The 24,104-nt window shown below is 54.3% G+C and overlaps 3 protein-coding genes across 5 annotated transcripts in view; 2 read left to right on the plus strand and 1 right to left on the minus strand.

The window, feature by feature from the left end:
* Positions 1-12,655, plus strand: part of RFX2 (regulatory factor X2) — a 41,757-nt gene extending 29,102 nt beyond the window's left edge. For 2 of the 3 annotated variants that reach the window (XM_062015233.1, XM_062015231.1), the window contains 12 exons: positions 1,818-1,999; positions 2,683-2,802; positions 3,869-3,984; positions 4,504-4,622; positions 4,927-5,039; positions 5,729-5,880; positions 6,756-6,853; positions 7,489-7,638; positions 8,453-8,661; positions 9,146-9,299; positions 10,711-10,753; positions 10,902-12,655. In XM_062015233.1, the coding sequence (XP_061871217.1) occupies positions 1,818-1,999; positions 2,683-2,802; positions 3,869-3,984; positions 4,504-4,622; positions 4,927-5,039; positions 5,729-5,880; positions 6,756-6,853; positions 7,489-7,638; positions 8,453-8,661; positions 9,146-9,299; positions 10,711-10,753; positions 10,902-11,005 (1,560 nt within the window). In that variant the 3' untranslated portion in view covers positions 11,006-12,655. The remainder of the gene's footprint in view (positions 1-1,817; positions 2,000-2,682; positions 2,803-3,868; positions 3,985-4,503; positions 4,623-4,926; positions 5,040-5,728; positions 5,881-6,755; positions 6,854-7,488; positions 7,639-8,452; positions 8,662-9,145; positions 9,300-10,710; positions 10,754-10,901) is intronic. The other variant, XM_062015232.1, reaches the window with a different exon arrangement.
* Positions 12,656-14,448: 1,793 nt separating this feature from the next.
* Positions 14,449-16,508, plus strand: LOC133627851 (la-related protein 6-like). Its single transcript, XM_062015246.1, has 3 exons — positions 14,449-14,615; positions 14,789-14,999; positions 15,486-16,508. The coding sequence occupies exons 1-3, from the start codon at positions 14,449-14,451 to the stop codon at positions 16,422-16,424; spliced, it is 1,317 nt and encodes a 438-aa protein (XP_061871230.1). The 3' UTR covers positions 16,425-16,508.
* A 1,394-nt stretch (positions 16,509-17,902) lies between these two features.
* Positions 17,903-22,389, minus strand: C25H19orf44 (chromosome 25 C19orf44 homolog). The gene is made up of 8 exons (XM_062014769.1): positions 22,234-22,389; positions 21,411-22,037; positions 20,831-21,146; positions 20,219-20,295; positions 19,543-19,930; positions 18,721-18,816; positions 18,437-18,594; positions 17,903-18,067 (listed from the first exon to the last, which is right to left on the minus strand). Exons 1-8 carry the CDS (start codon positions 22,387-22,389, stop codon positions 17,981-17,983), a joined length of 1,905 nt encoding a protein of 634 aa, XP_061870753.1. The 3' UTR covers positions 17,903-17,980.
* Positions 22,390-24,104: the final 1,715 nt, after the last annotated feature.

Consider the following 24,104-nt stretch of genomic DNA (forward strand, 5'->3'; position numbering starts at 1 on the left):
AGTTCTGCACTGATGAGCCACAGTGCACAAAGTGGCACTTCTTTATTCTAACAGGTTTCCTTTTGCTTTGTATTTGGGGACAGATCTGTTGGCATTCTCAGGTCCTGCAAAGGAACAACCTTTGCCCTCTTCACCCAGCTCTTTATGTTGAAAGAAACAACACAAAAAAAAGCAGACAGAGGACAACCTATCCCAAATGCTTGTGTGACTGAGACATGCTGTTGTCAGGCTTGTGCATGAGAACCAGAGAGTGAAGCAGCAAGTGACTGTGATTTCTCAAGGCTGAAAGCAAAATAATGAGCTGGTTTGGGCTGGAGTAGAGTTCCTTTTCCTCAGAGGAGCTGGTGTGGGGCTGGGCTTTGGGTTTGTGCTGAAAACACTGCTGATAATGCAGAGATGTTTTAGTTATTGCTGAGCAGGGCTCACACAGAGTCAAAGCCTGTTCTGCTCCTCACATCACCCCACCAGTGAGGATCAAACCCAACTAAGGATGAAATCCTTTCAATGGTACAGCTTTGGCTCCATCTCATTTTATGTAGCAGAAGTTGGGATATGTGAGTGACAACCTCAGAATGTACACTTGTGGGTGCTGAGAAGCGTTTTGTGAGGGCAAAGTTGGAGATGAAAGACATAAACTGGGAACAGGGCAATGGAGTGAGGGGCCAGAGGTGTCATTTTGGTATAAACCTCAAGTAGAGTGGTGAATTCAGTCCCCCAAGTTTCACCAGGAGACAATGGTAGAAAGGAGCCTGATATTGGATTACAAGTGGAGAGGCCTTAAGCAAAGACCAGCTTGTCCATCCATGAGCATGCTTTAGTCTCCCCGGTATCTACACTTAATCTGGGCTTAATTACAGTGTGTGCTTGAGCTGATTGTTCTGGGGAGATGTTGTGGCTCATACTGTGGCATCCAGCACCTGAGTCTGTTTTGCCACTGCTCTGGTGTGAATGCAGCTGCTTCTGGGGGAGCAGGTTTGGAGGTCTGCATGGAGAGGGAAGCCTTGAAAATGTTATTCCCAGGTGGCCCTGAGGACAGTGCAAGGGCTTTTACCAAACCTATCGATTTGAGTCCATTCTTACATCTAATTCCTTCAAAGATTCACTCGATCTGACACTCACTGTGGTGATGCTGAAGTCAATGGGCCTGATGGAGACTGGGGTGGGGGTTGTCACTTTGCATTTGAATCCCTGTGCTGACATTGTGTACCAGACCTGCCCTTTCCAGCCAGCTGTGTGTAAAGAATTGATATTCATTGCAAACTTGAGTCAACAGAAATGACAGAAGAAGTTCAGACAGTAAACTCTGAACAAACCCTGGCTGGGCCTGCTGGGGTGTTCGGGTTGCTTTGGTAACTGTGGGTGTTGTTGGTAAGGGAACAGTGGCAGACCTGCCAATCTTCAAATGAATAAACACTTTGCAGTGTATGTGGTTCCACTAAAATGCCTTCCTCTCAGGCAGTGTGCCAACAGCTTTCTCCTTGGAAAACACGAGTTCTTCCAGCTGTGTTGTGGCTCTGCAGGTACCCAAGGTGGACGCCGGGATGGCAGCTGGGCTGTGTTCGAAATGCTCTTGCCAGTATCTGGCAGTGGTTTTATGTAGGGTCTTGACTTGAGGTCCTTTTATAAAAATGCAACTGGCAGCAGCTGTGTGAATTAACCTGTATGGATTCATTACCCAGCATTAAGTCCCTGTGACCTGCAGCACTCAGATGAGCTCTCCTGACGTTTAAGCGCTGCCGCTGTTTGAGCCAGCCCCAGCCTGGCCCTCTTTAGACTTTCACGTGCTCTTTCTTTCTCTGTGCTTTCCACACATAAAGCTCCAGTGGTTGTTGGACAACTATGAGACAGCAGAAGGTGTCAGCCTTCCCAGGAGCTCCCTCTACAACCATTACCTGAGGCACTGCCAGGAGCACAAGCTGGACCCGGTGAACGCCGCTTCCTTCGGGAAGCTGATCCGCTCGGTGTTCATGGGGCTGAGGACTCGGCGCCTGGGAACCAGGTTGGTGGCAGTCTGCATTTCACCAAAACCTCCCCACTTCCTACCACTTCTGCACACTGAGAACCTGCTGAGCAGGCACAGGTCTGTCTTCTGAGGTCTGGAGGGGAAAACAAACGCTGCTCTGAGGCACTGAAGTAATTTCTGTGTGTTGGAAGGGAAAACTTGGGTTTCTCACCACGAATCAGTGGTGTGAGAGGCTTGGTAACACAGCTCATTGCAGACAAGCCATAGGGGATCTCACAGGTCTCTGCAGAAGATGTTTTTCTTACCATAGTTGACTATTCAATCAGGCTTGTTCTATCCCAGTCTAGATAAAGATACAAGTTCGTTTTTATGGATGAAAAACCCCAAATCCTTGGTTTACCTCATCAAATAGCAAAGTGTCCCCTGAGGCCTTTGTCATTCTGTTTAATAACACTTTGTATTGTAATGCTTGTCTCTTCTCCAGTTACCATGGGTTACTTGGCACAAGCCTTGCTGGGCTTTAAATGTGGATGTCACTGATCTTTGTGACATGTGGGTTTAAGTTTTATAGGGGATGATGGCATTCGAATAGCGCTTGGCAGTGAACCCATGTGTGCTGTAAGAAGTAGGGTGCACTGTCAAAACAAGCCTAGGAGTAAATTGCAGGGCTGCAGTGTTGTCTGGCTTGGACTAAGCAGTTTCAATGCTGCTACTTCCAGGGGAAACTCCAAATACCATTATTATGGGATCCGTCTGAAGCCAGAGTCTCCGCTGAACCGACTGCAGGAGGACACCCAGTACATGGCAATGAGGCAGCAGCCCATCCACCAGAAGCAAAGGTAGGGCTGTTCATCTTGGAGCCTTTCCCAAACAAAGCTGCAGACCCCATCCAGAGACTTGGTCTGGCTTGGGAGCAAAGGGGATGGCTCATACCCAAGTGTTCCTGAAGTGCCAGAGCTGAGCTGTGGAAGAAGAGGGTGCAAGTCCCTGACTGCTCTGGGTAGAGGAAAGGTCCAAAACCGATTCTGGTAGATGCCCCATCCCTGTATTCAAGGTCAGGTTGGATGGAGCTCTGAGCAACCTGCTCAAGTTGAAGACGTCCCTGCTCACTGCAGGGGGTTTGGGCTAGAGGGGCTTTAAAGGGCCCTCCCAACTCAAACTATGAGCCTGTGAAATGGTGTTTTTCTGTCTATCCTGTTTGCCACTGGCTTGATTCATCAATCAGCTGGATTGTGGCTGCTATGCAGAGAATGCCACCTTATGGGCAGTTCTTCCCTGCCTCCCTCTGACCAAACTGTTTATGACCTTGGCTATGGAATTATTTGTGGCAAATCAGTGTGAGGGACTCGGGGGCTTGTGTTGTGCTTAAGTGGGTTTTAGGTTCAGTTTGGGGCATTTTATTGTGTGCAGCAGTACAAGTGAGATAGTGCTGTGGTTAATCTTGCATCTGAGTAAGTTTTCATGTAAAAAACAATGTGCAAAGGAGCTTGGAATTGTCTCCTGGAAGCACAGACACTTTCTGGTTCTTGCTGGAGTGAGGAAGATGCAGAAGAATTTATTTCTCCATCTCCCAAATAGAAAGCAAATGCAAAAGTCACCTCCCCAGGCTGAGAGCCTGCACCCTGGCACCCACTGCAGCTCTGCTGCTTGCTTTCTGTGTTTGATGTCACCTTGAGCAAACATCTTAACCCCTTTCATTCTCTCCTGGGGAGTGCTTTGCAAAAGCAGGTTCTGAGCTTCACCCTCCGGTCGAGGTGACATCAATGGTCATCCCTCAAAATGCTGACCCTGGGTGCAGCCTCCTGTGTTATGGGATGAAGGCAGAAGTCTGTGTGTCTGTGTTGCAAAGACCACGTGCATGTTGGCTCGTGCCTGTGTAAACCCCAAGCCACACTCTCCATGCAGGTACAGAGCAGCCCAGAAGATGGATGGCACTGCAGAGAGCGGGGCCAACAGCAACCCTCACGCCACGCCGGAGCAATCGGTCGCTGCTCAGAGCCAACACCATCAGCAGTTCATAGGTGAGGAGCCAGCTTGAACGTGTTGGATAGCTCAGGACTGAATTTCAGACTTTCAGAAGAGGGAAGGTCTTGTCCAACAAACCCCATCTGTTTTGCATTTGTGTGCTTTTCTAGGAAACCTACAGTGTTATAGATTACAGACACCTCTGTCTCTTTATATCTTCTAACGAGCTCTGGTAATGTCACACCTGCTGTAAGTTCATTTGCTAATCCTTATACCCACAGGAAGGCTTTTTCCTTGTGCTGTCAGGTCTGTTGGTTTCTTCTTAGACAGGATGTTCTCGTTTCTTTTATTACAGGGGAAGAGAAAGCATTTTCCCTTCCCCTCTGAATAAAATGGGCTGCTTTTTGCCCACTCCAGCAGCATGAACTGGGAAAGCACTAGATGATCAGTCTCATTTCTCCTGGTTTCATCCCCAATCAGAACATGCAAGAGAGCCACCAGCAACAGCAGCACCTTGCACTCACTGGGATTGCTCCTAACTCTCACCAGCTTTCCCAATCTCTTTTTATCTCCAGATGTAACCCACGTCTTCCCCGAGTTCCCAGCCCCTGACCTAGGAACTGTCCTCTTACAAGAAGGAGTCACCATGACTGATGTGAAAACCCTGCAGCTTCTGTACAGGAGACACTGTGAGGTGATGCTTTGGAATGATCTGTTACTTGATGTGGGACACATTCACCTGCTCCTCTCATACCCTGCTCTGGTGAAAAGCAGGAATGTGACAGGGAATGCCTGAGTTACAGCTCAAACACTGTGCTTTGTGTCAGTCTCTTCAGCCTCTGCCCTGTTTCACCTTATGCTCATTTGTAAAACAATCCCCTTCCCGCGGCTTTTCTTGTCAATGGCTTCAGTGCCAACGGCAGCAGATGAGGCTGATGCTCACACTGTGTGGCCAGGTGCTGGCAGAGCAGCTCCTGACTCGTGTTCTTTGTTGACAGGCGACTTTGGATGTTGTGATGAACCTTCAGTTTCATTACATCGAGAAGCTGTGGCAATCCTTCTGGAGTCCCAAAGCCCCATCTAGTGACGGCTCTGCTGCTCTGCCATCCAGGTGTGCTGCTGTGCTCTGCTCAGCTCGGAAGCCTCCATAGTTGGGTGGTTTTTTTCTCTTAAGAAGGCATTTTCAGCATCATTGGGCATTTGGACTGCTTTGTATTTACCTCTCTGCAGAATCATTACAGGGATGCAGCTGCTTTCCTTGGAGCCTGAGCTTGGTGTGGTCATGACCATATTAAAGCACTTGTGACACTGAGAACATTCAGCATTTGAAGGTGTAAAACACCTTGAAACCATTTGTGGCATCTGTCTCTGCACAAATGACATCTCTTATCCCTACTGCAACAGCTGAGGAGTTTCAGAGCAGAGGGGAGGGGTGTGAAGGGTTAGGAGGAATCAGCTGAGCATTTGCTTACTGCAATGTCTGTACTGAAGTAGAACTCCCAGGTACACGTGAACATGGGAGTGTGAAAAGCAACCAAGGCCAAAGGCAGAGCTGAGGCAAAGGCAGGCAGACAGGCACCAGGAGATGCAGAGCTGAGGGAAAACTGGTCAGAGCTCTGACCCTGTGGATGGAGAGGCTCTTGCTCAGTCAGACAAGACTTGTACAAATGATCAGACGTTTCCTTTTGGAGGAAGCAGCTATTTTCCTGCTGAAAACTGGGGTTAGAAATCTAGAGGAAGGGTAAATAGACTGAGTGCAAACCTGCTGCTAATGCTGCCTCCCTCCTCCTCCTCCTGCAGTGAAGAAGAGCACGAAGGGACTCTCCCAAAAGATAAGCTGATCACGCTGTGCAAATACGAGCCCATCCTGAAATGGATGAGAAGCTGCGATCACATCTTGTACCAGGCTCTGGTGGAGATTCTCATCCCAGACGTGCTCAGGCCGGTGCCCAGTGAGTGTCCTGCACTGTGATCTCACCATGGTTGGTCCCAAACCCTGCTCAGCTCCTGCACCTTGCTGGGCTGAGTCACAGGGTGTGTCTGACAAACAGCAATCCCTTAGTTGCTGCCTCTGGCTACCACCTGCCACAAAGGTTTCCATTGCAGAAACTGATGCAGAGGTTTTTGTTTTGAATACAATCTAAGCTATTGTGACAACAGCACTAGGACTAGGACTAGAAGGATCATAGAATGGTGGGGCCTGGAAGGGCCCTGCAGAGCTGCCCCAGCCCCTGCTCCAGCAGCTTCCCCTGGCTCAGGGGGCACAGGAACGTGTCCAGGTGGGGTTGGAAACCTCCTGAGGAGCCTCCACACCCTCCCTGGGCAGCCTGGGCCAGGGCTCCCTCACCTCAGCACCAAAGGACTTGCTCCTTGGGTTCAAGTGGAACTTTATGTGTTCCAGCTTATGTCCATCACCCCTTGTCCTGTCACCTGGGACAGCAGGAAAAAGTGTCCCCCCATCCCCCTGACAGCCACCTTTTAACTGCTTGTGTTAATGAGATCCCTCCTCAGTCTTCTCTTCTCCAGGCTGAACAGCCCCAGGTCCTGCAGCCTTTCCTCATCAGAGAGATGTTCCAGAAGAACAGGAATAGGAAGAATAGGAGTAGGAATAGGAATAGGAATAAGAAGAAAAGGTTTAGTAACAACATTAGAGAACAAGAATAAGGACAATGTGACTGCATCTCAGGAGCCAGCAGATTTCCTTGATGCTAAATCGAGATCACAGCTAACCAGGTCAGAGGCTGTGCCTTCCACAGGGTCCTAAACTAGAAAGTGGTGTCCAAAGATGATCCAGGCAGCTTTTCTAACTCTGCAGACTTCTTTGCAGGCACACTCACACAGGCCATTCGGAACTTTGCCAAGAGCCTGGAAGGGTGGCTGATGAATGCCATGAGTGAATTTCCCCCCCACGTTGTGCAGACCAAGGTAAGCAGAGGGAGCACGGTGCAGGTCAGGGATGGCAGCTCTGTGTGTGTGTGTTTGAGCTCTGTGTGTGTGTATGTGTGAGCTCTGTGTGTGTGTGTGAGCTTTCCACAGTGACTGGAAATCTCTGCTGGGGTTTGGCCAGTCTAGCCTGGTGTGATGAGTAACTGTGAACCAAAGCCAGCAAGGAGCAGGAGGACAGGTAGGGCAGTTCCTTTGTGTCAGAAGCTGATGATGCTCTGGCCATTGAGCTCTTCCTGTGTCCTGAAATTGTGGATAAAACTTGGTGGGAGAGAAAGTCTCTGTACTGGGATAAAAGCCCAGGGCAGCTCCTGGACTGATGGGCATTGCAGAGGCTGAATCTGAGGCTCCTGCTCCCTCTCTCCTAAACCCATGGATTCTTGCAGCCTGTTCTCACCTCCTTGGTCTCTGCTGGAGGCAGAGTGTGAAAACCTGTCAGTTTCCATAAAGGAAGCTGGTTTGCAAGATGCAATAGGTGCTGCCAAAGGGCTCCTCTGGAGTGCTGGCCTGTGCTGTGGCTGGAAACTGCAGGTTACCCAGCACAGCCTCGGGAAGAGCTCAGCACTGAGAGTTTGCCTTCCAGCCCGCTGCTCACAGTGGCCTGTGCTGTCCTGCAGGTGGGGGTGGTGAGTGCCTTTGCTCAGACCCTCCGGAGATACACGTCCCTGAACCACTTGGCGCAGGCAGCTCGTGCTGTGCTGCAGAACACCTCCCAGATCAACCAGATGCTCAGCGACCTCAACCGCGTCGACTTCGCCAACGTCCAGGTAACCTGGGGGGGCTCCTCCTACCCCACCTGGTCTGGAACTGGGGTTCTGACATGAGGTTATCTGCTGCTAAGCAGCATCTTCTTGCTGGAGTGTGGCCAGAGGTGGGCACTGAAGCTGGGGACACGAGTGTGATGGGGAGCAGCTGAGGGAATGGGGGTGTTCAGCCTAAGAGGAGGTTGAGGGGAGACAGGAGCACTCTGCAACTCCCTGCCAGGAGGCCTGGTCTCTTGTCTCCAGTAATGAATGACAGGACAAGAGGAAACTGCTTCAAGTTGCCCCAGGGGAGGTTGAGATTGGAGCTGAGGCAGAACTGTTCCCCTGAGAGGGGTGTCAGCCCCTGTGCCAGGCTGCCCAGGGAGCTGGGGGAGTGCCCAGCCCTGGAGGGATCCCAAAGCCCTGGAGCTGAGGTGCTGAGGGCTGTGGGTCAGTGCTGGGCTGGGCAGGGTGAGGGGAGGACTAGGACTGCAGCAGCTTCAAGGACTTTGCCAACCCAAGTGACTCTGTGATTCCTTCCAATACTAAGAAGCAATTAAATGAAGCATTTAACAGTTTTGGTGTTACTTCTCCAGGTGAGTTGGCCATCCCACTGGGAATAGTGGAGAAGGTGCTTAAGAACTGTAAAAGTAGTGCTCTCACCAATAACACAGTTCTCCCAGTTACACTGTCCTGTGGTCTGGATGGAGCAGAGGAGATATGGCTCAGGGCTGGTGTGGAGTCCTTGTCTCTTAGAAATGAAGCTAAATTCCTTGTTTTGGAGGTAATGTCTGTGCAGGCCTGGCATGAGTAACTGTCATCTCTCCTTCCTGAGCAGGAGCAAGCCTCGTGGGTGTGCCAGTGTGAGGAAGGCATGGTACAGAAGCTGGAGCAGGATTTCAAGCTCACTCTGCAGCAGCAGAGTTCTCTGGACCAGTGGGCAAGTTGGCTGGATAATGTTGTTACTCAAGTCCTGAAGCACCACGAGGGCAGCCCCAGCTTCCCCAAGGCAGCCAGGCAGTTCCTGCTGAAATGGTCTTTCTATAGGTACATTTCCTTATTCTTACAATAACTCTGCCCTGCTGAGGCCTCATCTGGAGCCCTGTGTCCAGTTCTGGGCTCCCCAGCTCAGGAGGGACAGGGAAGTGCTGGAGAGAGGCCAGGGCAGGGACACCAAGATGCTGAGGGGCTGGAACATGTGTGTGAGGAGGAAAGGCTGAGAGACCTGGGGCTGCTCAGCCTGGAGAAGAGAAGCCTGAGCTCAGGGGCACCTCGTTGACACAAGTATTTAAAAGGTGGATGACAAGAGCTTGGGGCAGCACATTTTCCTCTTGTCTCAGTGCCAGGACTGTGTCTCCTGGAGCCTTTCAGGATGGGGATAAGCTACTCCATCAGCTCTTCTCTTACAATGCTTTGCCACTCTTGGGTTAGAGACAGAAACAGAACACCATGTCCCACAGTCCCTTCAGGGTCAGGAATTGCCATCAGCCATGATGCAGTGTAAACCACAGGCTCTGGGTTTGCTTTGCAGCTCCATGGTGATTCGGGACCTCACCCTGCGCAGCGCCGCCAGCTTCGGCTCCTTCCACCTCATCCGCCTGCTCTATGACGAGTACATGTTCTACCTGGTGGAGCACCGTGTTGCCCAGGCGACAGGGGAGACACCAATTGCTGTCATGGGAGAGGTGAGAATTGCTTCTTCTCCAGAATCAACCCCAAGCTGAGCAGGGCTTGGAGACACAGCTGAGTCACCAGCCACACTGTGCCCTGGACACGGTTTTATAGCCAGAGGGTTGACTGAGGTGCCTCGAGTGCTTGGCACAAGGATCCACCTCCCTGAGCATCTTCCATCCTGGCTCACTTATACCTCAGCCTGTGGGCTTGGGGGAAGTTGAGCTGGGCTTTGGAGACCTGGAGGAGGGAGGCAAGGAACCTCCCCACTTCCCTCCATAACCTGTGGGAGCCAACCCTGACTTTGGGGTTCCTGTGACAGCAAAGTCCCATCAAGCACATAAACTAAACCAAGCAAAACAAGGTCCAAAGGTACTTTCCCTGCAACTTTCAGTGGTGCCACTCATGGAACTTCTTCAGGCCTCTGTCAGCCCCAGAGGTCCCTGCACAGTCAGCCACTGTCTCTGGTTTTGATGTGGAGAAGTGATGGGTTGTTTGTGGTGTTGGGAGGCTTTGGGGTCATGTGCCTGGCTCACAGGCAGCTCCTGTCCTGCCCAGCTGAAGCCACATCCAGCTTTTCATTCTGAAATGCACAGATTTAGGTATCAGCCACCTATAGAGCAGCCAGAGAAAGCCACTTGGGTGCTTTTTGCTCTCCTCCCTTTAGGCACGTGCTGCTGCACCAGGGCAGCAGTGCTGCAGGTTCCCCGTTCCCTGCAAAGCCTCTGCTTCAATATCAAAGGAACATGACAGGCAGAGGGTGGCCTCCAGCACCAGCCTAGCCTCAGGTTTTGCTTTCATTAAACTCCTGCAGTATTTCTCTTCTCCAGCAGGAGGCTGATTCTTCCCAGCCAACGATGAAACGTGGCTTTCCATCTCTCCCTTTATAACTCCTGCTCTCCTCAGCTCCTTCTGCTCTCCCCCTCCCATGACTTCAGCATGATTGTTACAGCAGTTTAGTGTTTCAGACCTCATCACAGAGGAAGACAACACACCTCCAGAACCAAATCTGTCCCCCTAGCTCTCTGGTTACACTTGGCACCGTGGCCTTGCAAGGCCAAGCACTCTCCTGCAGCTTAGGTGGGGTGTTCAGCAGGAAGGGTGAAGAGCTGCTGTGACTGAGCAGTTGCCAGAGGCCTTGAGAAGAGGCATCATCCTTTGGCCTGTGGCAGCATTTGGTTGTGGATGAAATCCTGCTGAGCCCTGCCCTGGATGGCTGTGTGTGGTGTTTGCCCAGGGGCTGAGTGACGAGCTCGTCCCCCAAACACGCGGCTGCTTTTGCTTTCTGCTCCTCACTGCTGATGCTTCTCCTGAGCTCTTTAGGCTGGTTGTTAGAATTGCTTGCAGGTTAGATGCCAGCTTGCAGGTTTGGTGCCTTGAGTCTCCAATAAGCCTCACTTACCTTGTCCCTCCTTTTTCTTTCAGTTTGGTGACCTCACATCCCTGTCCCCAACTCTGCTGGACAAAGGTACCCCCACTCCCCTCCCCAAGGGCAATCCCGGGTCGGGGAGGGGGAGAACCTCACGTTGGCTCTTTCATCCCGCTGTGTTGGGGAGCAAACCTCCCCCTCCCTCCCCTCTGGTCCCCAGTGTGATGCTGAGCCCTGTCCCTTGCAGATGACATGAGTGAGCTGGGCAGCGACTCGGAGTCGCGGGGCGCGGGGGAGCCGCTGGTGAAGCGGGAGCGCAGCGACCCCGGCCACTCGCTGCAGGACATCTGAAGCCAGGACTTGGCTCTTCTCCAGCTGGATGAAGAAATCCAGAGCCAGGTTTGATGATCTCAAGCCTGAGTCTCCCCATATCTGCGTTATTAGTGCCTCTTAGTCTCTCTTTACCTTTACTTGTGTCTGAGGATGGGCTCCAGGGCCGAGCCCGGGCGGGCGGGACGGGGCTGGCTGGGCCCCCGTGTGCCTCCAGCCTGGCTGCTGCCAAAGGCCCAAAGTCTGCCACCAAGCAATGGAAGCCTCTGTGGGCAGCAGAGCATTGGATGTGCCTGGCTAGGAGAGGCTGTCCTCTCCAGCCTGAGCCAGGTGGGCAAATGAAGCTTTCTCCTTTCAGGGAAGGTGGTTTAGGTTTCTTCCCCACTTCTCAGCCTTCACTGTGATACAAACTTGAACCAATCAGTGCCCAAGAAGAATACCTGACCCTTCTCCTCCAGCCTTTCAAGACAAGTTGTCCTAGCTCTGACTTCACCAAATCATTGCACCAGGGAGCTGCAGGACAGCACATCCCTCTTGTGCCCACCTGAGCAGAGGGCTCCAGGCTGCACATCCATCTGCTGCCAGTGGAGCAGTGCATGTGTGTGCTCTGGGACTGGCACGTGTGTGCTCTGGGACTGCCATGTGTGTGCTCTGAGACTGACATGTGTGTGCTCTGAGACTGACATGTGTGTGCTCTGGGACTGGCACGTGTGTGCTCTGGGACTGCCATGTGCAGCCCCTGGGACTACAGGACGAGCTCCCACGTCTCCCCAGCTTGGTTGGTGTTTCATCTCTGATCCACGGATGCTCCTGGGACACTGTGGGGCCAAATCAAGATACCAAAGGACTCTGAGGAAGCAGCAGCTGGTCACCAAGTGTGTTTTGTTGCCCACCGCACTCTGATGCCCGTGGGCAATCCCACAGCCAGGGTACCCAGGCAGAGGGGGACTGATCCTGTGCCCTGGGTTTTGTACAGTCCTTGCTTGATGTCCTGCCAAGGTGTGGAGGGTTGGGTGCAGCTGCCTGGGTGAGGGTGTGTGACTGCAGTGCCTTAGGGTGGGCCTCTGCCCACTTCCCCCCCAGCTCTGGGCGAGCTGGCACAGCTCAGACTCTGGTGAAACAGCCCATCCCATGGTGGCCAGGGGTGCTCAGCACCACAGCAGCATTTGCTCCTCCCTATCTATCACTTCACCTCTTCCTTGCAGCATCGTGTCGGTGGCTCCCGTGGGGCTGAGCCAGGGCGGCTTCAGCCCTCAGTGGGGTTTCATTCTCCTGTGGGGTCTGGGCTGACGTGGGCTTCAGGGCAGAGGAGGGAAGGTGGCATCTGTCATCCAGCCAAACTGCAAAAACAAAGCCCTGGGGCAGATGTGTGTGTGAATAAAGGCTGTGTCAGAAAGAGCTGCCGTGGTTCCTTCCACTGCTGCAGTATCCGTGGGAGCCTCCCCAGGGCTCTCCTGTACATTTGCATATCAGAGTATATTCCACCCAAATACCTTATTTACTCGTTCCAGAGGGTGCTGAGGTAGCTGTGACACCTGCAAAACAGAAACATTGCTAATGGAGAGTAAGGAGGAGCTGTGGAGTGGCACCTGTTTGGCTCCTGTGCTGTGCTGGCTCAGAACGTCCCTTGGAGCAGGGAGCAGGGACAGAGCTGCTCTGTCTGTACATAGTGACAGTGGCTGCTGGGGCAGGGTCTGCACTTCCAGAGCTTGATGATGGTGATGATGATGGCCTAAACAACCCCCAAACAACTGAGCAACCAAGTGTTTGAAGTCCCCTGTTGCCACTGAGTGTGGGGGGAACCCAAGCTGGTGCTTTGGCTCTTCCTTGCAGCCGCTCCCCACCCACCCCTGGTCACCTTCTGCTTCCCAGTGACCTGCAGCTGAGGTGCTGTGGAGCTCTGCAGCACTGTGCAAGGAGCCTGGAGAACCACCTGAGCCTGACATGCACAAAACCCCCAGCTAAACCTGAACAGCAATAAACATGTATCAGTGCTCAGGCCTGCATGAGAACCGCTGTGGTGCCGTTTCTGCCAGGAGGGTCCCAGGGATCTGCTGGTTCCCCACGGAGCAGCGGCTGCTGAGCTGTGATGGATGTCACAACCCTCCAGAGGTCCTGGAGGAGAGGAGCTGAAGGATGAGGCTGCTGTGGAGCACAGGGGGGTCACAAGAAGCTTGCACTTACTGCTTCCACCCTCTGTGGTTTGTCTGCAAGTGTGAGCAGTGAGGATCCTGCTCTCACCCCTCGGGAAGAGGAAGGTTTAGCCCCAGCCTCTGGTCCTTGCTCCCCTCTGCCTGTCCTGCAGGGGTGGCAGGAGCAGCCTGCAGTGCTGCAGCCAGGACCTGGGCTGCCCATGGGGAAGATGCTGCCAGCCCAGGGGCAGCTCGTTTCAGTAGCTCAGGCTGATGTGTGATGAGCCCTTGGCCAGTCCCTGTGGCCACAGAGCAACATCAGCTCAGAGCCCCTGCCTGGGCACTTGGGCTGAGGAGTAGCCAGGTCAGGCTCCCAGGATCCCTCCTGATGGCTGCCCTGGTCCATGGCAGCCCCCACAGCCCCATGCCCTGGCATCACCCCCTGCCCAGCAGAGCTGCCCCTGCCTGCCCTACCCCCTGCTCTGGCAGCTGTGTCCTCACCTCCCTGCTGCCCAACATAGGGCTCAGGCAACAGCAACAAGTTTCATCCTGGACCTGCCCATCTCACAGTGAAGCTCTGGGCTGTCCTGCCCCTCAGTCTCATTCTTTCCCAGGGACTCACATCCTTCCCTGGGCTTCACCCTGTTCTTGGGGCTCTTCTGCCACCTCTCATGGCAATAGGGAGGGGGTATTTATGCAGGAAGGACCTTTGCCTGTCACCAAACCCTCCCTCCTCCTTCATGTGACTGTTCCTGTCACGGTGCAAGACAGAGAAACTGAGGCACAGACCGAGATGCCTCGTGGCAGTGGTTCAGAGCCCCACTGGGTACCCCCAGGCACTGGTACTGGGGCTCCTGCCCTGCCTGGGCTGGGCTGGCTCAGCAGCTGCTGCAGGAGCCTCATTAGGGCTCAGCTGAGGCCATTGAGCCTGCACACAAGCTTCACCTGCAGCCTGAGGAGGGTTTTTGATGGGGGCAGGTCTGTAGCCCCTCCCTGCAGCTCCTGGGTGGCTGCTCTTATAAGCCAGCAGCCTGCCTGGCCCCTGGGGCTGGGCTTGTCCTTTTGTTCTTTAGGAGCCTTAGTTTGGGTTTGTTTGAGGTGAGGAGGGTGTGTTGGGGTCTGTTTCCTGCAGCTCTTCAGGATGTAGTGCTGGGCCTTTCTACCCTTTGCAGCAGTGACCCAGCAGGTAGGGGCACAGCAAGGAGCTGCCTCTGCTCCCCTGGGCTGGGCTTGGGGGCTGCAGCCAGAGCAGGGCTCTGCCCTGGGGCTGGCTGTAGTCAGGAGGCATCTCAGCACTGTCCTTGTCCCTTGTAACATCCCAGGTGAAGGATGATGCCATCCCATGGCTCTGCTGGGGCTTTGGGGCTGGGTTCCCAGCCCAGCTGCAGCTCACCTCTGCCAAGGCAAAGAAATCCCTTCCCAGCACTTCAGCTCCTCTCTCCTGGGGGCTGCTCCTCTGCTCTGCTCAGCCAGGACAGCTTCCTGGACAGCTTCAGTGGGTATGTGGCTGCTGGGACGTGGCTGTGGGCTGAGCCATGTGCCTTGGCTGGGTTTAGCCTCGTGGCCAGGCTGGTGTTGCTCTGCCGTCGCCGGGGCAAAGCTGCTGCCCCTGGGCAGTGCTTCCCATCCCAAAGGCCTCCAACTCACAGCCGTGTCCCTGCTGCTGTGGCAGGAGCTTCTGTGACAGGAGTGAGGACGTGGGGTCTGAGCCGTGGGGCTGCGGCAGCTCCGTCCCCGACCCGCAGCTCATCCGCAGGATCGTGTCCCAGGTGGAGTTTTACCTCTCGGATGAGAACCTGGCCAAGGATGCTTTTCTGCTGAAACACGTCCAGAAGAACAAGATGGGCTTTGTCAGCATTAAACTGCTCACCTCCTTCAAGAAGGTAAGCAGCCCCTGGCACTGGTCAGGGACATAGAGGTGTCCCTCATGGGGGATACAGAGGGAGGTCCAGCTCCGCTCAGGCTGTGTCCCAGTGAAGTGCTGGCGGTGCAGAGCTGGGCTCTGCTCTTTGCCTTCTGTGCAGTGCAGCAGCTCTCAGTGGAGGGAGGGTGGCTGGGGAAGTGATGAACCTCCCAGGGCTCAAAGCACCCCCCAGGGCTGGATTCGGCTCTTCTGCCCATGGTTGCCCTTCGCTGCTTTGAGAGAGATCATCCAGTAATCAACCAACTGCAGGCAAGTGCTGGTGGTGTGACAGACGAGGAAGCTGTAGCTCGTTGCCACAGCCCAGGGGGCGCCGAGGACCTCCTGCCAGCCCCAGGGATGCTCACGTGAAAGGGGGGGCCGTCAGCCCGGTGGGGTTGCAGCCTGGGGGTGATCTCTGCGTGGGGAGAGTCCCAGGGATGCAGTGGCCCCGTCCCATCTCCCACAGGTGAAATACCTGACCCGGGACTGGCGGCTCACGCTCTACGCCCTGCGCTTCTCGGAGCTGCTGGAGGTGAACAAGGAGGGAACCAAAGTGAGGCGACGGGTCCCCATCCCCGAGTCCCTGCTGAGCATCCCCCCCAGCAAACTGCTGCTGGCCTGGGAGCTGCTGCCGCAGGAACGGCTCCCGCTGCTGCAGAGGAGCTTCCTGGAGACCATCACGCGGCTGTTCAGCCCGTTCGGCGCCATCGCCTCCATCCGCATGCTGCGGCCCGGCCGCCGGCTGCCCGCGGACGTGCGGCGCTACGCGGCGCGGTTCCCGGAGCTGCTCCGCAGGTGCTGCGCGCTGGTGGAGTACGAGAGCCTGGAGAGCGCCTGCAGGGCCTTTGAAGACCTCGGTCAGCAGAGCCAGGCGGGCGGCCGAGGCATCAGGGTGGTCCGGCTCTGCGGGAAGGGCTCCAAGAAGAAGGCCGGCGCCGAGCGGGAGCTGCCGGAGGAGCTGCTGGAGCAGCCGGCCTGGAAGGCGCCGGCGGCCGTCGTGGCCTTCCCTTACGGCCCCGGGGACTCGTCGTGCTGCGGCTCCCTGGAGTGCCACGGCGCCCCGGCCTCGCTGCCGCTTCCCCTGCACAAGGAGCCCCCGGCCTGGCCCGGCGGCGGCCTCGGCGGCGCCGTCGCGGGGTCGCTGCTCCCCGGCGGAGCCTTTGCCCCGCTCGGCCCCGGCACCCGGAGCCCCCGCGGCTGCGGCTGGGGGAGCGGGGCCTGGGGGCCCTGGCACGGCGGCTCCTCTCTGGATGCGAAACCTCCCCCCGGCAGCCCGTGGGCGGAGAAGCGGGGTCCCGAGCCGCTGGGGCTGCAGGACGGGCTGCTCCCCCCGCCCCGCGCCTCCGATGGCACCGAGGGCTTCTGCAGCACCTTTGGCAGAGGAGAGCTTGTCCTGCAGCACTGAGGCTCCCTTGGGTTCGGGTTTGAGGCTTTTCCCGTCTTTCGTTTCTGTTTGCTTTCTCCTCTGGAGCGGAGTCGCTCTCTGGAGCCCCCGAGAACCGCCGGGAGCCGCTGGTGGTGGGTCAGGGCGCGAGGCTGGATGCTGCCAGCAGGGTGCTGGGCCCGTCCCCGGGGTGCGGAGCAGCTCCCCCAGCCCCGGCAGCACCCCCGGGCTGCCCCGAGCACGGGGCTCAGCGCCAGCGGGCGCCTCCCGTGCGCTGCCCGTGGCTGGGGGCCGTGTCCGGGGCTGTGGAGCTGGATGGGAAATGGGCAATAAACGGATGAAACTTCAGGCAGTCCCTGAGCAGCGCACTGCGATTCTGTTTTCCTCCCCTTTCCCCCCCCTCCCACCCCGCTGGTGCTCTGGGGACAGAGGGGAGGATGGTCCAGCCTCTGGTGCCAGCGGTGGGGTGATTTGGGGTCACTTGGCTGTGGCTGGGAGGCAAAGCTGGGCTGTAGAGCTGAGCACAGGGGGTGTGAGGAGGGACCCTCTGCTTGGCTCCTCAGACCTGCTCCCTGCTGTGGGGGCACAGGGGCCTGTCCTGGAGAGGCTGCTGTGCAGAGCAGGCAGTTGCTGGTCAAAGGCAGAGCTTAGGCTTTCTCAAGGATCTCTCAGAGGTAGAGTGAAGGTTCCTGGAGCACCTCTGACTTCTGTTCAGCTCTGTGCTTTGTACTTGTCATGGTGATGGTGGGATGGTTACAGTGAGCACAGCCTGGAGGGGGTGTGAGGCTGGTCTAAGGGGTGACTCCCTGCAGTTCTGGGAGTCCCATGTGTCTAATTGGTCTGATCCCATCAAATCACTGTCAGTTTGTTCTCTCGTGATAGTTACTTGTGGCTGTGAAAGTGACCAGACACTACGGACAATGGAGGGTAAGCATCAACATCCCCAGCACAAGGAAGAGGAGGGAGTGTGTGAGCCTGCTGCTGGAGGCTGCCCTGGTGAGGGAGGATGCACAGACACAGAGCTACTCAATACCTTCCTTGCTTCAGTCCTTCCAGCCCCTGGGAGAGAGAGACAGGGGAGACCTTCCCTTGGGGCAGGAGGATGGAGTCAGTGACCTGTTAGGCAAGCTGGACACCCACAAACCCATGGGTCCTGCTGGGATGGACCCCTGAGTGCTGAGGGAGCTGCTGCTGTTACTGCTGAGCTGCTCTCATCAGCTCTGACTGATGGTGGGGCACAGGTGAGGTGCCTGAGGGCTGGGGGAAGGCTGATGTCAGCCCAGGCCTCGGCACTGCAGGGACACCCATCCTGCCTGCTGAGCTGCTGGTGCTCTGGGGGCCTAGAGGGACCTGGTCCAAGGGAAGGTGCCCCCCAGCCAGGCTGTCCCCAGGCCAAATGCCCCCCACCAGGACTCCCACTTCTCAGGTGCAGCTTCTCCAGCTCAGCTAGGTGGGAACTTCTAACAGAGTCACAGCAGTTCACCCAAACCCTTCAGTATGGAGTGTTTAATGTTTACTCTGAGCAGTTGGGGTTTCTTGTTCCAGCCTGAGCTCTGTAAACATGAATCCTTTACAGCTCAAAGCAGTTCCTCCTCCTGTGCCCTCTGGACTTCCTCCCGTGCTTGCTCCAGTGTTAGAGGTGGGGGTCTGTGCTTCCTGATGTACTGCAAAACAGTTAACACACACACTCAGCATGGAGCTGAAACACTTTCTGGTATTTAGTAAATCTTAGTAAGATACCAGCACTTGTCTGTGCTACCAACAGAGACCCTGCTGCTGCTGCAGGGGACAGGACTGAGCTGCTCTGAGGACAGCCAAATGCTCCAGCAGAAAGCTCCCTCTTTCCAAACCACAGCAACTACTCAGCCTGTGAAAGTCCTGAGTTGTTACCAGTATGGGCACAAGCAGCATCATGTTCTGCTTCTACAAAGTAATTTATTCAATGCTATGAACTTCATCAGATGAGTAACACACACACAGATCTGTTTGTAGGAGCATTTGATGAGGATTACACATTGGTTTCTCACCAGTACCTCTTTAGTCTCCTCCAGGGTGTGGTAGTGGTAGTTTTCCTTCTCCAGGGACTCCAGCAGGGACAAGTGGAGATGCTGATAGTTGTCCACAAACTGCTGGATCAGCAGCACGTGCTGTTTGAACAGGGCATTTAACCCCAGGGCCCAGGAGCCCGGCGCTGCCAGGAGCAGAACACAAAGGCTTCAGCAACGCCTCGTGGTCAGAACAGAGGGGGCAAGTTACCCAAGCAGGGGCTGGGTGGATAAAACCACACCAGAAGAGCAAGAAACATGTCTTTTAGTACCTTCTGCTGCATCCATGCTGACAAGAGGACTGGCAACAGGCCCTGCATCAAGGTAACTGCTTCCTAGGGCTGGGTGAAGTGGGCAGGAGGCAGCTGCTGTGTACAGAAACATCAGTTACTGGGGCTGGAGGGAGGAAAGGTTTAGTGCCAGCTTCACCTCCAGCAGTGTTGCTGTGGAGCCTACAGGGAATGCTGCCAGCCAAAAAAGAGCAGCTGAACTAGTTCTGTGCCACCTCAGGTTTCTTTGCTCCCACTTTCCCAGCACAGGCTCTTGCCAAAAGTCTTTTCTAACCCTACACAAAGGCAAAACAAAGGCTTTTGTACTTGAGCAGCTGCTGTTGCCAAGCTCACCTGGCTTTCCATTTTCTCCTCCTTGAGGGATGCAAGAAGTGGCTCTTACCACTTTCTTCCTCTAAGTAAGGAGAAGCAGGACAGGAGCTACTCCTTGGAAACTGTGAAAGGCCACCTCTGGCTTTTCTAAATGGGGCCACAGGACTTGCAAAAGGAAACCTGCACTGGGTGATGCCCTCAGCAACAGCTCAGGGCTGTCCACAACAGCAAAGAAGTAACACCAAGGTGGAATTCCACTTGAGGACATTCCTGGGGCTACTGCAAGCTGTGACTGCCAGCAGCTCATCCAGCCTGAGCCTGGGGTTTAGCAAGAAGCAGCTGCAAGCTCTTCCTCTGCTGCCCAGTGTCTGCAGAGAGCAGACTGAGCTGTTGCCTGGACTTCAGCCAGGGGGAGCCAGGACTGCAGCTAAGAGCAGGCAAACACATAACATGTAAATATGGCCTGCAAAGGGCAACATCTTGTGAGCTTACTCCTTGAGCAGCACCAGGTGAGGGGAGGCTCCACTGTCTGAACTGCAGCTTCTCTGACAGCTCCTCTGTGTCTCTGCTCCTGCTGCTCTCTGGTACAGACAGGTGATGCCACTGGAGATGGGGATTCTCCAGAGTATGTGCAGCTCTGGGGATGTTCCTCTGACACTTCTGGTACAGATTCACTGTCTGCTGTGGACAGAACCCTCTCACAGCCTTCAGAACGAGTTCTCCCATCCTGGTCAAGGTAATCCTCCTTGTGTCCAGGGAAGTCTACAGAAACTCCACTTAAATGCTCAGAGACTTCAGCTTCAGTCACAGTGTTTTCCACCAGGAATGTATCTTCTGGGGGATTTCTGTTTGATTCTGGAGCAATTTGGATGTCTGTGCCCTGCAAAATGAGGCAGTTTAGGGGAATCAACACAACTCTACTGTGTATCACAGAGTCAGCTGCTCCTTTAGTGGCAAATTACAGCATTGCTCTTTTGTGTGACCTTCAGTAAGGAGATGCAGGCACCAAAAGTGAGGAATTTTGGTTTCCTTAGACTGGGAAATCCTGCTGTAACCCTCAGAGCTGGTGAGACATGCCCACCTCAGCCTAGAACAGGCTCATTCCAGCACATCCACCCTCCAGCCAAGGCAGAATGGAACTATGCACTGGGAGAGAATTTCTACTTACTTTCTGCTCTAATTCTGCTGCCTCACTGGTGATGTTTGGTGCTAAATCATCAAGGCTCAGGACGTTCAGTCTGAAATCTGCAATGAAGTGACATACTGTCATCAGGCTTTGCAAGGAAATTACAGAGCACTTAAGCAAGAAAAGTGCAAATAAACCCCTCAGGACAGTGCTTCATCCCTCACTGGCAGCAAAATGCTGCAGCAGCCACCCTCAGCCTTTAACTTAGCAGCAGCTCTTTCAAAAAGCTCCTCTTCTGCCAAGCCAAGGCCAAGAGGTTCTTGCTGCCCTTCTTTGACACTTGTTGTCACACGGGCTCATGAGCACCTTGTCCCACTGCTAGATGAAAACTGCTCCAAATGCTGAAATTGAACTGTGAGAATTCAGTGGGAGCATCATGAAACTGAGCCCATGGCACCCAAAGCCAAGAGCAACACAGACATGTTGCAAGAGAGAAAAAGGAGACCAACAGAATTCCCTTGAGCCTCTGCTTATGTAAAATGACACCAGTGAATCCTTCAAGTGAGCATTTGCCCTTGTTTATGAGCCAGTTTATCAGATTGTTTGTACAATTCATGCCAAGTCTCCTGAGGCAGCCTTGCAGAGGTCACTTACCACCTGAGCTGCTGCTAGCTGCTTCGGAAAATAACTCATCTAATGATGTTATCTCACTCCTGTCACTTTCAGGTGATATTTGGCTCTGCTTGATGGTGTCCATTCCAGGCAGAGTAACCTTGACAGGGTTGTTTTTCACAGAAGACAGTGGCTGAGATCTCCTGCCATGTTGTACTGACAGGTTTCTGCTGGCTGGGGAAGGTGTTGGTGGATTAACTCTGCCAGAAACATCTTTCTCTGAGCCTTTGCTGTGAAATGAAGACACTTGAGATGCCTCTGACAGTGAAACTTCCTTAGGAGATGGAGGAGTCTTACCCTTTGGAGAAACATGAAAGAGATTTAGGTGTTACTATGTGTAGATCAGCAAAAAGGAAGACAAATGATAATGGGTGAAAGAGCAGCCATCTGAACATGTGAGTTGAAGCTCAGGCACATCATGACCTCTGATCTGATTTCTTGACTGAACAAGCCAGAAATGCAAAATTACAAGTTTAGTGTTATCTAAACAGTGACCTACCAATGGAAATGGTTTCATAAAAGAGGGACTAAAAATGCACCACCCAGTGCAGTCAGTATTTACCTTTCCAGCACATCTGGAGCCACTCACAGCAACCCTCTGAGTCTTATTTCCATCACAGAACTCCAACACACTCTGCAGCAGCTCTCCCATCTCCTCCCCATCGCTGTCCAAACCAAACTGCTGTTTAACCACAACACTCTCTCTGGAGCTTTGGGTTCTTTCCTTTTCCTTAGGAGGGGCATTACTGAGGGTCACGTTTGTACTGGTGACAGCAGAATTTTTCAGGTATTTCTTGCCCTTTGCACTGTGTTCATGGCTGGATGATGTGGACTCTTCAGCCAAAGGCTTCTGGCCCAGCTCAGTGCTCTGCAATCCCACCTGCCGTTTCTGATGGATGAATTTGCTTTCCAGTTGTGCCACTTTCCTCAGGAGCGAGCTGGTCCGTGCTTGGGAAGCGCTGGCCTGAGTGCTCCTGGCTTCGTGTCCCTTCGGTGTCTGCACAGCACGTCCCGAGCGCCGGCTCGCACGGCCGTTTTCATTGCACAGCTGCAGGAACCTGCCGGGGCACAGCGCAGCCTCTTCAGGTTTCCCCATCTCTGTGTCAGCCACGGCGAGGTCACCGGAGGAACGAGGCTGGTCGCCGTACCCGGCTGTAAGGGCTCTCCTGCGGGGTGCATCGCTGCGTTCCTGCCGAGAGAAGGATGCGAAGGGCCCTGTGGTGGCTGCTCGGTTCAGCTCCCCACGGCCCTGCCCTCGGCACGGCCCACCCCGGGCCGCCTCGTCCCTCTCCCCCGGCCTGGCCGCTCCCCACACGCGGCCGAGACAGCGGCGCGGGGCCGAGCGCGGCTGGCGCTGAGGGGAGATGCGGCCGCTGCCGCCTCACCTGTGCCCCCGCCCGCGGGGCCGCGCTGCGCCGGAGCCATCGCGGCCATGGCGACCCCGCCGCGCCCGGACACGGCTCCTCTGAGGCCGGATCGGGACTCCCCAATATCCCGCGTCCTGATTGGCTCCGCGCGGAGCCCCGCCGCGTGCCGGCCATGCCTGGGCGTAACCAGCCAATCGGCAGAAGGCACACTGCGCGTGAGAGCCTCGGCTACAAGACCCAGCATGCATTGCGGTCCCGCCCTTCCCTCGGCGAGGAGTTCAGCCAATCGGATCCCGCCTTACAACAAGCGGGGGAACGCGCAGCCAATCAGAGGCTCCAAGGCAACGGGCGGGTCCCTGAAGGAGGGAGATTTGAGGCGTGAGGGCGCCAGTTTGTCTCTGGCGTTACGAGCGGGCCGCAGCGGCGGCCGGACGGCGGAGGTGCGGCGGGAGAGCCCCGGAGGTGCGGCGGGAGAGCGCCGGTGTCCGGGCGGCGGACGGGAGAGCGCCGGTGTCCGGGCCGCGGACGAGGTGGGGGAATTCTAAGCCCAAGGACCTGAAACTCCCTTGAGGGAAGTTTTATGGAGACACAGCGCGAAGTAAAGGTATGTGGGTTTCATTTGGGGAACGGCCACTTTCACTGCATTGGGCAAAAGAAGTATTTTCTCTGTGGAAATGGAGGAAGATATAAGCTTCACTTTTACCCCAGTATCTTTACAGGTCTTACAAACTAGCAAAAACTCTAAATTTTATGCCATGTTCTTACAATTTAACCTATTTAGTAACAAAGTCAGTGTGAAACATGAACAGAAACATGTCCCCACTGCCCAGGGAGGGGGTGGAGGCTCCTTCCTTGGAGGTCTGGACACGTTCCTGTGTGACCTGATCTAGGTGGAACTGCTTTAGCAGGAGGTTGTTGAACTGGATGATCTCTAAAGGTCCCTTCCAACCCCCACCATTCTATGATTCCATGATAGAGTGTGGTGGGGGGAGTGATGTTAAGATCATCTTTCTCAAGCTGGGACAAGAACCTAAGACCCTAACGTGAAGAGATTCACGTTATTACAATGGATGAGCTTAGTTATTTGTTCCTGAGACACTGTGGTCGGTGTTGTGCAGTTCTTCACAGATGGTTGTGGAAGTGGTGGAAAAATCATACAGGAAAGCAGTCTTAAGGAAATAAGGATGTTGTGTCAGCAGTTAACTCTGCCATCCTTGTGAGCTCTCTAAATGGGTATTAAATACATATTTATGAAAACATTCTGAGCTGATTTGAAGGATGTAACTGAAAATTGCTAGAATCTTCTGTTGTCAAAAATCATCTACAGGTAAGTAAGGGGCTTAAACTAATTAGTGTTAAGTGTTGTAAAGTGTGACTTGTTTCACCTGACTTGGGGTGCATAACTGAGGCTTCGAGCAGCTCAGTTACTCCTGACTTAAGAAAAGATTAGTAAGGAGAAAACTGTGTTCTGGAGTACCTCTGAGATCTTCCTCTGTCTCAGCTTTGTCTCTGACTAGCCAGTAATGAGACTTCAAACTTCAAAGAAGAGCAGTGAAGTGTCTACAGTTGAGTCTTGCAAATGGTTGTCCAGAATGAGAGAATTCTTCATCAAATGCTGCGAAGATCTGTGGGGTTATATTGAATAAACAACACAAACATGTTGGGTAAAAAAGAAACCCTTAGGAAAACCACAAGGCATCCTTGTCTGCCCCTGTTCCTTCACATGAGAGCTGGCACAGTTTCTTGTCAAATCCTTGGGAACAGAGGATGAGGTATTTGCAGAAGACTTTGGAGATGAAATATAAAGAGAAACAAATGTCATGTGAAATTCTGGAGTCTGTTCCTGTTCTTTATTACCACATTCAAGGAAAACCTTCTGTGTAATCTGA

This window comes from Colius striatus, chromosome 25 (genome assembly GCF_028858725.1).
Source record: "Colius striatus isolate bColStr4 chromosome 25, bColStr4.1.hap1, whole genome shotgun sequence".
Classification (NCBI taxonomy): domain Eukaryota; kingdom Metazoa; phylum Chordata; class Aves; order Coliiformes; family Coliidae; genus Colius; species Colius striatus.